We start from the raw sequence: 14,427 nt of genomic DNA, 5'->3' as shown, positions 1-14,427 counted from the left end.
CTGCATCATATATTAGCTGATGTGAAAAAACAAGAAACCACTTTGTTACATGTAAAACATTTTCTTGTAGACATTCAGAAATGACAACATGATGACAGCATGTTAAAACAGTGAAACTTAGGCTAATTATATAACAAACATGCTTTTTTCACCACACCCTAAGAAAAATCCAATATTTAGTGTCTGCCTTTGAAAAAATCAATCCCACTTCTGCTCTTCCCCACACAACATGTTAAACGATTTATTTCTCTAACACACCTGGTGGGGAATATCATTTTTCTCCCCAACAGAAACAGAATATGGATTCAGAAAGCTAGTCTAGACAAAACTAAAATACAGTATTCACGATTCTAGAACACAGATGTGTTCTAGAACACAGATGTGTATCAGTCCTTGTTGACAGTCTATTTTACTGGGGGTTCCTGACTCATTTGTCACACGGATACAAACTCTTATTTTTTATATTTCATCCAGGCATTCAATGAGGGTATAAATAGGGGGCAACAAGCGTAATGAAATATTACAGCAGTGGTCTAACAGCAGGTCTCTTAATGATTAATTACCACAGGCCTTATGATTAACTTGAAGACTTCAGTAAAATGTATAAGTTTTAATGATTGATTTTGAAAATCTTAAATTTTATAAAAATATGATGGGTTCCAAATGCAGGTGTTCCTTTGCAGAAAAAGATGAAGTGTGCCCTTGTTACCCCCCTCCTGTTTTGCCCTCATTGAGGTGCAGCTTGATGAAAACCACTGCTAGTATGTGGCTGGGCTCCTTGCTACTCAGCAGAGTGGAGATAACAAACCTCATAACATAACAGTGATATCACGGCCTGCTATTATATTCTGCAGGCAAAACAGATATTTAGAAATGCTGACATCCATAGATGCACCTTAATAATTATAAGAAATAAAAAGGACTGCTGCCGAGCAGTGGAAAAACATTCTGTATTGTAACTGTTAAATATCTCAGCACTGGAGTATAATTTTAATTTCATCTGTTGGTCAATAATCCTTCTAAAAAGAAAGATAAATCATTACATAAATCACTACTAAAAATTAAATAAATAACTAAATATTTCTAGAAAAGAATGATATTAGTTAGTTCTTATAATTACCTATTAAAAATATTAAGCTTACATTAGAGGGTGAATTAAAAATGTGTCTCCCTCATAAGTATAAACCCTTATAAGTAGCAACAACACATCAGTGAAATAGACTTCAATCTATATCAAAGAAAAGAAGAAACACATCATACATCACATGATGAAATAAGACCAGGTGTGATGACAAATTCCACAGCTGTTCACTGAGTCCCCAACTGTGAAATGAACTGAACTGCTTGCACAAAAAATTCTGATGAAGCAAACATGATTTCAAATATAAAAACTCCATAAACTATTCCATTTAACAAGTTACCATATACAGTCAAGTACATTCATTGAGAAATGATGCAGTTATGTCAGCTTAATTACAAAATAAAATTCATGTCATATTTTACTTTAAACCAGACTTGCTTTGCATAGGACCTGATGTAAACGCAGCACGTTTTTTTTAAATTGAAATCAAAGTAGCATACATCCAAAAATCAGAATACACACATTAAAACACCACATTTACTGACATACCAGACTAATAGATAGAATCACACTAAATACAAATATATATATATATATAAAACCACACAAAAGCAATGGACTTCACTATTCACATTAGTGCAGCAGCACGAAAGGATGCATTAGGAAGGCAAGAAGTTCAACTAATGATCCCTTCTTTATTTCCACCTATTCAGTGTCTGTTTCTTTTTTTTTTCTTGACTGACAGTAGAATATATAAGTAATGCAAGTAGTCTAATATTTGGTTCCTGGAAACATCAGTGTACCTTCATATGCACAATCATATTGCCTAGACAAGTAATTTGCAAGGAATTTAAAGTTCCACCTGCTTGTTTCAAGCATAAACTACTCTACTAACCTTCTTTCTCAAAAAAAAAAAAAAAAAAAAAAAAAAAAAAAAAAAAAAAAAAAAGTCTTCACATTAGCTGCATCAAGGATACTGCAGATGTAAGTCAAGATTGTAATCACTTCAGTGTTTTTCTGAATATACTTGATAAGGAAACAACCATTTCCCTTCTGGTTCATATGCTGGAATAATCCAAATGCAGAATTCTTGTGTTACCTTATAAATTACCTCCAGACAAAATCTCAATGTATATTGTGTTTCAACTGGCAGTGTATGCATTAAGAAGAGAAATGACAACAAATGCAACTGTAAATGTCACTGTTTCAGTGCATCCCTTTTCTTTTTTAAATGTCAAAAAATCCCTTGCAGGAAAAAAAACCCCTTCCCTTTCATAACGTTAATGTTAAAGAAACTGCTTTGGAAAAAAAAAAAAAAAAACGAATATGTAACATCTTCCCTGTATGCTCTGCCTTAAATGGCTTATCTTCATTGGGCAGTCATATGCTTTTATTTATATGAATTAGTTCCTCCCTCGATATATTTTTCTTTCGGTGAAATATAGCACAGGATGTAAATAGGTGATTCAATAGTTGCCTTTGCATGATGGAAGATAGACAGTGAAAAACGCTAAGTATTCTTCTGCCCCAGCCTGATAATTTAAAACAACATCAAACTTGTCACTAAAAATGGCATATAGATTGCATAAGGTACCTGGGAAGAGAAGCATTAACCGGTTCCTTTCTGTGACTCATGTTCTATCCCTCAAAAATTTGCATTTTAACATCTCTCTTTTTATAAGGTATTTACCTAGCAAAGCATTCACCCAACAAACTCATTACATACTTTACTGAGAGTTATGAGTAAAATTTCATACATACTCCAACCCGTTGAAGAAATGAATAAGGAATAAATGACAGTCAACATGCATATCCGACGCTCCGTTCACGTCTGAACAAGACTCAAAAGACCCATTGCTCATCAAATGCATTTTATTCCAACAGATTGGAAACAAATAAAAGTCTTGATGGGAGAAAAAAAAAAACATTATATTATCACAGGTCACTACAGCTTCCTAACCAAGTATATGACGCTGCTCAGTGCAGTCTTAACTGTCAATATGAAGTGTCTTTATAATTTAAAAGAGCAACTTGAGAAACAGAGGATTTTTGTCATTAAAAAGTGCTGTGATTTTTTATGTGTATCATTCTTTTACTTTTCCCTTTTTCTAAATTAATGCAGTTTCATGTAATACAGTTGAAAAAAAAATGGGAGTAAGTCACAACTAAAGCAATATTTCACAATTAACATTGGGGGTGAATCAACAGACTGTACCAAAATTTTATTCGCAACCTCCAGATTTTACCAAATAACATATGACATAAAATGTTTTTCTTCATTCTCTTTATAAATTTACATTTTGCATGCTGACTGAAATCAAAGCAAATTAAATCAAATTAAATCAAATTAAATCAATTGTTATAATCTCATGTTAGATTCTTGAAGAGCTCTTGCACACTTAAGGTATAATACTTTTAAAAAACTTTGACCTAATGTCATTAAAGTACACTAAATCAACATTAAAAAAAGTTTACTGCATAAAGTCAAAAGATTTTTCAGTTTTCATGGTAGCCACCAGATTTAAGCAAGTTCTACAATTTTGAAAGAAAAAATTTTCTCTAAAGCAATTTTGTTCATGTATGTAATAACAACTGCCAGCAACATGTTATATCTAACCTAACTATAATTCCTCTGAGTGGACACGTTAAATCAGATAGTGAATTCTAAATAATTATTCTTTTACCATCACAGACATAAAAATTGCCTTTTCTAGATTTTAGAAAAAGGCACCTCACCATAATAATGGTTCTTTCTTCAATAAATTTAGGAAAACAATCCTCTTTGAATGCCTTATTTCTCAACTTTCAAATCATTTCCAAATGAACTGTACAAACAGACTTCCACAATGCATAAATAAGAAAGAACAGGTCTCTTGTTATAGTGAGATGAAATGTCATCAACCTTTTCTCAATTTTCACAATTTCTAGTTCTCCAGTGTTTCAAGCAACTGCAGGCATTGGTAATTTATTCCCTTTTGTGTCAACACTTTCCACATACCCAGGCAGGGGTAGCTTGACTGACCCATCAGATTCATAGAAGGTGTAAGAAAGAATGATTTCATTGACCTTCTCCACGTAATGGTCCTCTGCATACTCTGGATCAATGTAGAAAAATACTGGCATGTCAACCTGAAAGATTTGAACTCTCTGTAAGGTATGCAACTAAGAGATAAGAATTACAATAATATTTCATAATATTTTCCAATAAAACTGACTTATGTCAGTCTGATAAAAAAGCCTTTAACCAGATAAAGCATGTTCTTTTATGAGAAAATTAAACTTATGTACAATCTTACCTCTTCCTGTGGGTTTAACCTTTGTTCTTCAAAGCAAAAGCACTAGAAAAAAAACATGTATGAAATTGTGGTTGGTCACTTCTTTAAACCTTTCTTATTACTTTAGTATCGAAAGTACTATAGTCACCAGTAGTATTTTGAGAGAAGAAAATCGGGTAAAAGGATGACACATATTTTGAAATATTTTATCAGGGTGGTCCTATGAAGAACAATCATTCCAATGGCATACTCTAAAAATCATTTACAGCTTCATAATGACGAAAATCTGAAGTGTTCAATTTATACACTAGCTGAAAGCTAACCTACAAAAACTTCCCCAGTCACTTTAGTTATGAGTATGTATATAGTGACAGTCTAGCGAGAACAGGTATGGTGTAATAGTGAGCAGTTCATACTAGACTGTTCACAATACACTGTCTCACAACTTTAAAGTTGGCTGATAAAGTCCCAAGTGTTGAGACAAAAAGCTTACAGGTACGCCTTCAGTAAGTGTAGATAATGAACATTTCAAACTTTCACATGTGAAAGCAATACTACTGCACAGATCAATTTCAATAAAAACACTTACAACATATCATTTCCATTTATTTGTTCACAGTTTGCATGGGGAAACAATAATGACCAGATACTGTCAATAAGCACCCATCGCATTTTCCTACACTATGTCACAGTGTCAAGGGTAGCTCACCCCCAGGGTCCCCACCCCCATAGATATTAATGCCATTGCCTGGGTACCGATTACTATAAACATCATAACAACCCCATAAGGAATCTGCCTACATGCATGACTATTTAAAAGGTAACAACCCTACCTTTCCCTTACTGTTGTTCCTTTAAGGCGAACACTACTAAAAATGAATAGCATGAAGATTTCTAGACCTTTGAAGTCATTTTGTGCGCATTTTGGTCATTTTTAAAAGAAGTTAGAGAGAGAAACAGAGAGGAAATGAAATATGAAAATCATCCATCCCCAAAGAAGCCCTACTCCCAGACATTCTTCAATTCTAAAGGGGCCCCTGCACGCCCTGATGATAGGTCTATCAGTCCCCAAAGCTTCAAGTTCCTCAGTCTAATGGTCTGGGAAAAAAACAGCAGAGATTAAAAATGCATGGCTGACAGAAAGGCAGGATAATGTGATATCCAACTTTTGTCTCAAAAGTGAGAGGATAATTACCTGTACTTTGTTGAAATGTACTGCTGCTTGGTAGGGCAGAACATTATAGGTTGAAATTCCAGTTACTGGCCTGTCAGTCAAATTCTTGGCAGTGAAGAAAGCCAGGGCTGTCTCGCCAGGCTTCACCTAATTTTTAAAGAAAAAATAAGTCTAAAATAATAATAATAATAATAATAATAATAATAATAAAATAAATAAATAAATAAAAATGAAGCATTTAGAAACTTACCACCAATGATTACAGACTAAAAGAAATAAAAATAAATAAATAAATTTTTGAGTAATAATAATAAGAACTGTTAAGTTAAATTTTTTAATTCCTGTGGAAAAAATAAATGTTTCTATAGACAAAGCAATAAAGCAATAGAACTGAATCTGTCTGAAAAATATATTCTTATCTAAAAAGTAAGGCAGAAAAAAGGCCATTTTATTGTCTTTATGGATAGCTACTTTTGAAGTGTTCAGTAAATTTTTATTCTTTGGATCTAACCATGACTTGGAAACACTGGTCAATCCCTATAACTAACATGCTTCTTTTATAAACGTGCAACACAGGTTTACACAACCTATTATCATACAAATGATTGTCGCTCTAATGATCACCTATAAATGGTCTCACCTGGACAGACGTCTGCTGGGGAACAAACTTCCACTTAAGAGCCTTATTAACTGTTGCCACAAATTTTACTGTGATCTCTCTGTCTTCCACAGGTTCTAATTCAGCAAGTTTGGAAGCATCATGTCCTCTTGTTGGTTGTCCTCCCAATCCCACTTGCTATATGAAGATGGGAGTTAAAAATACCAATTTAAGAAATTAGGTGCCATATCATGTGGTATATTGTCTGTACAACTTTTCCTCTACTGATTAAGTTGTAAAGAAAGATATCTTTTCACTATGTTTAAGTATAAAAAATAAAAATTCAGGACTTGGGCTTTAACATACTTGAGCAATATTTTTTTCAGTGCAATCTGGGAGGTAAAATTTTTAACTACATATTGTATGTTTTTAAAGTAAAATATTTAAGGAAGCCAAACTCACCTGACAGAACAGTTTGAACAAAGGGACGCTAATGACACCAAACCCTAGCATGAGAAATATTACTCCAACTAAATAATATACCACAGATTTATCAGATGTTTCTTTAGAATCGCCACTTTTTCTCCTAACTGCAACAATGACTAATCCATTCTGGAATGGCTCAGAGCTTTTAAAAAATAATGAAGCTCCGCCGTGTTGCTTCAAATATCCTAAAGTTCTGCTCGGCCATTTGAATTTGTCCAAACCTGGTCTATTACACGAGTTAAATGGTCTTGTTAATGTCACAGATGCTGAATTCTTATAGCTGCTCTGATATCCAGTTTTAATGAAAGAAATCACTGGAGATGTCTGTTGTCTTGAAAGATGTCTTAGTGCAGTTCTTTGAAGAAAATAGAAAGCCTGCATACTGTATTGGTAACAGCTGTTTCACCTCATACAAAAAAATCACGAGGTATCCACCTGAAAATGAGAAGTGGGATCACAATGTGAAACAATGTAATTCACATACAGAAACACAAAATCTTACATAACCTTGTTACATAATCCATCATTTAAGACCTTTTTTAAAACTGAAATGTATAAATAAAATGAAATTAACTGAATACATCTTGAATACCTGAATTGGATGTAAAGTATGGCAGATGCTGCAATAACTATATAGTATATAATGTACTTTAACCTTTAATTAAGTTTTACAGCTGCACAAGTACCGGTGTAACATGACAGAGTCCCCCATGATAGACAGTCCACTTCCCATTCATTTGTACAGCTAGGTAAGCCTCACCCTAGATTTTGACCAACTTAAGTCAGACAAACTCTAACCATTATAGCTAAATGGAGGTGGACTTTCTGTTACCTGGACCCTCTATTTCGTTACTACATCTTCTATCAGTTCTATAGACAAGGGCAATAATTATCCTCTGTTTACATTTCACAATAGCCGTAAGCTTTGGAATACTGCAAAACTTACCTAAAACACTTCCCTGCTAGCGCTCAGTTGAATGGAAATTTCCTGATAGAAGAGTTGAGTGTCTCTTGCTTGGAACTGACAATGATATTCCCAGATGATCACTGTCAGTGGCAACTACACCAGAGGTAGAACACAGCACTTACATAAATGTAGTTGTAGTTCAAAAACCCAAATGTATATCGTTTAACACAATAATATTAAACCAAATTCTCACAAAAAACAACTTGAACTACTTGAAATAAGTAACTTACAGCATTCAAAATGACACAGAGAGTTTCAAGCCTCTTTAAGTGGGCTGGTCATTCTACATAATTCACTTTTGAGTTACATCACGTTTGCCTCCTTTAATAAAGTTCAAGGTCACATCGTTGATTCTGATCGAATACTTTGGTTAAACGGTCTTCCTTCAAAATTTTAATTCCTTTCTTTTAAGCGATATACAAAGTTTTAAACAAGACCATTTTAATACCCACTATTTATAATACCTAATATTACTGAATGGTAATGCCGGCAACAATGACGATCTTTAGGCAAATTCTTGTCGGAGTGATCTCCATGGGCGCAGCCATCTTTATTACGAAGTTATCCGAAGAAAGAAATATGTCAAATAATTACTAAATTCATCTAAATTTATAGTATCGCACAAATTTTACTCAGAGAATCCATATGATTATTAAATCAATAAAGCTGGTATAAATGTTGTTGACAAATCATTATAGTTTGATGTTCACGGAAATAGCCGAACATATCACAACATGGCAGGCCGACAGTGTGAATGTAAATGCTAGGGAACTGCAGGCAGACGAGGTCTTGTGTCGTCCTCTCAATCCGGAGTATAGTTTTTCTGTAGAAGGAAATTGTTTGCTCCTGCACTTGTGTCAAGATGGGAATCCTGGAGAAGATCGCAGAGATAGAGCGAGAGGTAGCTCGAACCCAGAAGAATAAGGGTAATGCCACAGACTGTCATGTCATAAGACTCACAATTCCAATCTTGTGTCACTGTGAGTCTGTGACTGTCAGATAGTTATCATTTCTTACAGAAGACTGTAAATTAAAAAAAAAAAACAGATAATACTCATTCGAAATTAATCACACCTATGTTTGATCTCTTAAGGATTAAGTTTATTACAAATTTTCCCTTTTGCACCCAGAGTGTTAGTAAGTCCTGCAATGATAGAGGCATGCGGAGAGTAGGAAGTTGTGTTTGATCTCTGAAACTACAAGAATCTGGTTACCCTGACAAACACTACTGACCCTTTTAGACACCAGGGTCTTAAAAACTTGCTGACTCAAAGCAAAAACTGGCCAGTTTCTTTTTTTCGGTCCTGGAACTTCCATACCCTCTTTTATAAATTGTGAATCTGCCTCTATATATAAGGAGACATTTAATAAAAGTTTATTAAATTGTATATGTCATGTGTCACAAGAAGTTGTAATATACTGGTTAGAAAAATATCTGTATCATCCCAAAGTTTGCATTTATTTTCAGCCACTGAGTATCATCTGGGTCTGCTGAAAGCCAAGCTAGCCAAGTACAGGTCTCAGTTACTGGAGCCAACTGGAAAGGCAGGGGCAAAGGTAAATATGCTTCTGAAGTTTGATATTATGTTATCTAAACAGAATTAGGACAATTTTAACAATTTAACAACTACACACTTTCACAAAATGTATTAAAATTGCATTTAAGAATTTAATTTCTTCACGCTTTCATTTATCATCCTAAGATAGTTTGGTTTGATGTAACCAGTTATTATTATTATTATTTTTTTTTTTGAAGCAAGTTTTTTTTTTACATTTTAACACTATTGAAGGAGTTGGAAAAGCAATTGTTTATAACTCTTAAATATTGCAGGGTTCCTTTGAGTAAGAGTAATATGCAGTTAACATTATTAAAGATAATTTTTACTACTGGAAAAACCTGGTAAAACAGTGTATCACATTATAACAACACACATTTGCACCCATGCATGCCTTTAATTTTTATCACACTTGCATAGATTTATATTAAAAAAAAGAAATAGAAATGACAAGTGAAAAGAGAAAAAAAACATAAAGTTAGACTTATTAAATATAATAAATATATAGGATGCACCGGAATTGTAAAATTTCATGTCTTGAACATGATGTACTCTAAACTGACGTGGGCAGATTATCATCCAAAACCAGTGATGACAGCATCAAATTTCAAACACAATGACCCAGGCATACAACAAATACACACACTTTTCATCTTTCTTGTAACTTGATGAAAATGGTGTGTGTTCATTTCTCTACAGGGTGAAGGTTTTGATGTTATGAAGTCAGGTGATGCTAGAGTAGCACTTATTGGATTCCCTTCTGTTGGCAAGGTAAGTAAGGGCTTGATTGGAAAATTCAAACAAGCCGTTAAATTTATTCCTAGAAAAAAAGAAAATGATTTTGTCCTACTCTTGAGTCATTGCTCTACTAGTACTTGTCTCATTCAGATTCTGTATGACCTTTTTAGTAGCTTTATATGATATAAAGACTTACAAGATACAACTTTGTTTGGGACTTAAGATATTGTAGTTTGATTTACTTTATGATGCATATTTTCGTCAAGTAAAAAAAAATTCTGTCTTAAGCATGTTTAAACATTCAGTATTTATGACTTGGTATTTTGGTGTATTCTACTTGTTATATTATTTAAGCACTAGTTTAAGATTTTTGATTAATGCAGAGGAATGAATTCCAGTATTACCTTTTCAGTCCACATTGCTCAGCACTCTGACAGAGACAGAAAGTGAATGTGCATCCTACGAGTTTACTACTCTTACCTGTATTCCTGGCGTCATTCAGGTAAATACTAATTGGTCATGTACTTAATTGTGTATTCTCGGTGTTGTTCAGGTAAACAGTATATGGTCAGGTACTTTTACATATATTCCTGGGGTAATTCAGGTAAATGCCATATGGTCAGGCGCTTTGTGTGTTCCTGGGTTTATTCAGGTAAATACAATAAAAAAAAGCATTCTGTTCTTATTACTGCTAGAATAATATTTAAATTTGTTCTTTTAGCATAAAGGTGCAAATATCCAGCTGCTAGATCTTCCAGGTATTATTGAGGGTGCAGCACAAGGTAATAGATACTTTTCTATATTTTATATTTATTTAATCAGATTTAAGTGGATGGTTTTTCATGGTAGCATGAAATAAGTCGTCTTTTTAGAAATATGCTGGGATACAATGCAGGCATAGATCTTTTTTTTAATTGGCATTCAAATTTGGCATGGCTATTTATGTGGCAGCCTTAAATAATATTAACGTTTTGCTTAATAATATCACTACCAGAGTCTCTTGTCATAAACTGAACAGTATATATTTTATAGCATCTTTCTGTATGTTAACAGGTAAAGGTCGTGGTAGACAAGTTATTGCTGTGGCAAGAACGGCAGATCTTGTCATCATAATGTGTGATGCTTCAAAAAGCCATTCACAGAGGTTAGTTAAGATATTGCAGTCTTCTGTATGTATATTTGTATATTGTAATATCAGAGTTTGAAATTTTGCTGAAACTTGGATGATCATTTTGACCAGACCTCTTACAATTATCATCAGCAAAGCTCTGTTGCCATTAAAAAAAAAAAAAAGAAAAAAAAAAAAGAAAAAAAAATAGATCTTTGGTATGACATGTAATTATTTTTGACAATGCAGATCATCAATTGAATGTACATAAGAAATTTACTGTTTTAGGGAGCTGTTAGAAAAGGAGTTGGAAACTGTTGGCATCAGGTTAAACCAAACGAAGCCTAACATTTATTTCAAGGTATTGTTTTTGTCAGAGGAACTTGCGTGTAATATCTCAAATTAGTTAAGCCTAGCTACACATGTGGTGTTTGGATGTCTGTCCATGTTATAATTTTGACCTCTGGTTTACATTATCCAATGATTTGCAATTTGTAGGTATTATAAGAGCTGCAAGACATTAAGCTGTGTGGTTACTATTTACTGTTATTTACTATTCAAATATATAACTTTATAGTTAGGTATTAGGAATTAAACACGTTACAATTAATGTAAAGATACTTAGAAAGTTTAATTAATTTTCTTTTGTATGATATTCAACCATTCTAATCTTATATTGAAGATATCTACACTATATTTATATATATTTCATTACAGCCCAAAAAAGCTGGTGGCCTGTCCTTTAACTCCACTTTACCATTAACCAAGTGCAATGAGAAGATGGTACAGATGATTTTACATGAATACAGTATCCTTTGAGAAGTTTTTTTGGTTTGTGGAAAATCATTTTTGCCATAATTGTTCATACATTTCCCTACACAGAATGCCACAGATATAATTAGAATTACTTAGAGATGTTATAAAATGTTTCATATAATGATATTAAGCGCAAGAAAATTATTTCTGATCTCCATTTTAAGTTTATAAAAGTACGCCCTTTTTTTTTTTTGCTCCAAAAGAGATCATACAACCATTTTATAAGAAAGAAACATCCTGTTATTTTCTCCATAATTTTTGCCAGAAATATTTAACTGTGAAGTACTCTTCAGAGAAGACGCCACACCAGATCAGTTTATTGATGTGATACTTGACAACAGAAAATACCTGCCTTGCTTATATGTAAGTGATTCCTTTGTTCTTGTTATAGTTAACAATATCTTTGTAAGAGGGCTTTTTGAAAAAAACATAAAAACATAAAGCCATTTTGACCGTGATAACATTGTGTTGTTTGGAAACATATTAAGTAAAAAGTATTCTTGTTTTCTGAGTTGAAAAACAAAACATAGAATCTTAAATGTATATTTTGTGTCCTTTTGTTACCCAGGTTTATAACAAAATTGACCAGATTTCTATAGAAGAAGTAGATAAGCTGGCCAGGGAACCCCACACAGTAGTTGTAAGGTGCGTGAGTTTGTTATTCTTAAGTTGTATTTTATCGCATTTACCTACTTAAAAATTTTAATCAAAATACTTGCACAAATGTACTGCATAGTGCTGTCTGTCATCAGTTCTCATAAAAAGTTATGTTTGAAGTGAAAAACTTTTTTCCTTGGGGTGTAAATTAACTTTAAATTGCTTATGAAGATTCTGGTTTACTTGTTTATTAGTTTGTTTTTGTTTTGTTTTTCAGTTGCAATATGAAATTAAACTTGGATTATTTGGTGGACAAGGTCTGGGAGCACCTGGACTTGATCAGAATATTCACAAAAAGAAGAGGAGGTAAAGCCATGATGTCACACACACACACATACACACTTGTCATATCATTAGCATATGCTCAACATGTGTACTACGATACACAGGAATCACATCCACATAAGAGGAAAGTAATTTTCTCGACAAACAAATGATTATCATGTATTTACACAAATGTCTTAATCAAGATTCAAATCCAGGCTGAGTTTTGTTTTTCTAAGCAAATAATATTCTTACCATCCCCATCCCCCACCCTACCACCCCAGATCACTTCCAACCTATAGGTACATTTGCATTTTGAGTCCATATTCACAGAAGAAAGTCATTTCATCAAAATTTAACCTCAATAATTTTTATTTGCATGTTTTTGGTCTACATTTTATGATAATCTCCATTATTTTATTAATGAATCTTTTTTTAAGACATTGTCCAGTCAGTGATGATTAAAGTTTCATGTTGTTCCAGCACGTCCTGACTTTGGTGAGGGTGAAGCACTTATAATGAGAAATGGATCGACAGTAGAACATGTGGTAAGTTGCTGCCTTATAGAACTAGATTTTGTCTTATTTTTCATTGCAGTGTAGTTTCTTCTGAACTGTGCAATCCTCATTCTGCACATCAAACCTCAGAGATTTTTGTTGATTGCTTGATGTTGCAGAAATATTTCAAGTGAAGTTTGTTAATTTTTGAGAATGTTAAAAAATATCACAACAAAAATTAGATTATTTTAAAGTCTTAAGGTATTTATAATTGAGTAATCTTATGAGGCAATATTAGAGACTGTGTGTCATTTAGATACTGTTTATACTTGACATACCTTTTATAATGTTTCTTTTTACCAAATATTAGAGTGGAAGCTATGAAAGGTCTAGATATGTTTCTTATATATATATATATGTTTCAGTGCCATTCTGTCCACAGAACAATGGTGGAAAAATTTAAATATGCATTGGTTTGGGTAAGTGCTTTCTCAGGGTTTTGAGTAGGTTCTTAATTTATTTTCATTGTAATTAGTAAATAAAAGAAAAATGATAGGAAATAGAATAAAAGGACTCATTTTAATTCAGTTTTAGTCACTGATTTAAAAGATATATAAGGGTCCATAAGGTCCATTTTACATGACAATTTTTGTATAATTGGAAATTGTTTCTTTTATTACAGGGTACAAGTGTCAAGTTCAGTCCCCAGAGGGTTGGATTACAACATAAAATGGAGCAAGACGATGTTATATGTATTGTTTCTAACCTCTGAGAATTTGTGGAATTTTTTTTCTGGAAAGGGGATGGGGGCAACTATCTACAAAGCAGCACCTGGACTAATACTGAAATGAGTCGGCTTAATCTAGTGAGAACCAATGAAGTGGTTGAGAAAATGTGCAAATACTGGACATCATGTAAAACATTTTTTTCACTGTACTTCAGTAGATTTTATTAAAACCAGTAACTTCAAGTGCAACACTAGATTTCAGAATTTGGTACACATGCCATTTTTTTTAGAAAACTATTTGTGGACAAAATATAAGCATAAAAAAGTGTTGGTTCTAAGGATCAGAAAAGCACATTATTTTGTATAGTGTGAATGCTGCCATGATGCTAGAAGGCAAAGGAAACAAATGACTGACGTGATAATTAATAAAACAGATTAATGTCACATTTTTGTTACTTTTTGCCCAGTGCCATCTTCAGCTAA

General features: G+C 33.1%; 2 protein-coding genes across 4 annotated transcripts; one reads left to right on the top strand and one right to left on the bottom strand.

Moving 5' to 3' along the window:
* Positions 1–3,288: 3,288 nt before the first annotated feature.
* LOC106180846 (cytochrome c oxidase assembly protein ctaG) lies at positions 3,289–8,182 on the bottom strand. 3 transcript variants are annotated; one of them, XM_087006452.1, is made up of 7 exons: positions 8,046–8,182; positions 7,561–7,674; positions 6,591–7,049; positions 6,171–6,326; positions 5,552–5,677; positions 4,378–4,419; positions 3,289–4,210 (listed from the first exon to the last, which is right to left on the bottom strand). In XM_087006452.1, the coding sequence occupies exons 3-7, from the start codon at positions 6,993–6,995 to the stop codon at positions 4,022–4,024; spliced, it is 918 nt and encodes a 305-aa protein (XP_086862578.1). In that variant the 5' UTR covers positions 6,996–7,049; positions 7,561–7,674; positions 8,046–8,182; the 3' UTR covers positions 3,289–4,021. The 3 variants fall into 3 exon arrangements, with proteins under 3 accessions (XP_086862578.1, XP_013420451.2, XP_013420452.2); XM_013564997.2 differs by having other exon boundaries at positions 8,034–8,131; XM_013564998.2 differs by lacking the exon at positions 8,046–8,182 and adding an exon at positions 7,812–7,982.
* A 108-nt stretch (positions 8,183–8,290) lies between these two features.
* Positions 8,291–14,388, top strand: LOC106180845 (developmentally-regulated GTP-binding protein 2). The gene is made up of 14 exons (XM_013564995.2): positions 8,291–8,507; positions 9,050–9,138; positions 9,837–9,908; positions 10,288–10,377; positions 10,597–10,657; positions 10,929–11,019; positions 11,272–11,344; positions 11,701–11,791; positions 12,065–12,162; positions 12,368–12,444; positions 12,674–12,762; positions 13,204–13,268; positions 13,643–13,696; positions 13,900–14,388. Exons 1-14 carry the CDS (start codon positions 8,444–8,446, stop codon positions 13,987–13,989), a joined length of 1,104 nt encoding a protein of 367 aa, XP_013420449.1. The 5' UTR covers positions 8,291–8,443; the 3' UTR covers positions 13,990–14,388.
* The last annotated feature ends 39 nt before the right edge of the window (positions 14,389–14,427 follow it).

The sequence above is a fragment of the Lingula anatina genome, chromosome 2, assembly GCF_051362555.1.
Source record: "Lingula anatina isolate TDL-2025a chromosome 2, LinAna3.0, whole genome shotgun sequence".
In the NCBI taxonomy this organism is placed as follows: domain Eukaryota; kingdom Metazoa; phylum Brachiopoda; class Lingulata; order Lingulida; family Lingulidae; genus Lingula; species Lingula anatina.
The sequence above is the reverse complement of the archived record's forward strand: the minus strand, read 5'-3'. Positions and strand labels throughout refer to the sequence as shown.

Excerpts from the sequence above, each read along its gene's own strand:
- LOC106180845 (XM_013564995.2), top strand. The coding sequence starts at position 8,444 with ATGGGAATCCTGGAGAAGATCGCAGAGATAGAGCGAGAGGTAGCTCGA. Across the intron at positions 8,508-9,049 it reads TCGAACCCAGAAGAATAAGG|CCACTGAGTATCATCTGGGT; the intron begins GTAATGCCACAG and ends ATTTATTTTCAG. Across the intron at positions 12,763-13,203 it reads ATTCACAAAAAGAAGAGGAG|CACGTCCTGACTTTGGTGAG; the intron begins GTAAAGCCATGA and ends ATGTTGTTCCAG.
- LOC106180846 (XM_087006452.1), bottom strand. The coding sequence starts at position 6,995 with ATGCAGGCTTTCTATTTTCTTCAAAGAACTGCACTAAGACATCTTTCA. Across the intron at positions 5,678-6,170 it reads CCCAGCAGACGTCTGTCCAG|GTGAAGCCTGGCGAGACAGC; the intron begins GTGAGACCATTT and ends TTTAAAAATTAG. Across the intron at positions 4,420-5,551 it reads TACATTTCAACAAAGTACAG|TGCTTTTGCTTTGAAGAACA; the intron begins GTAATTATCCTC and ends TTTTTTTTCTAG.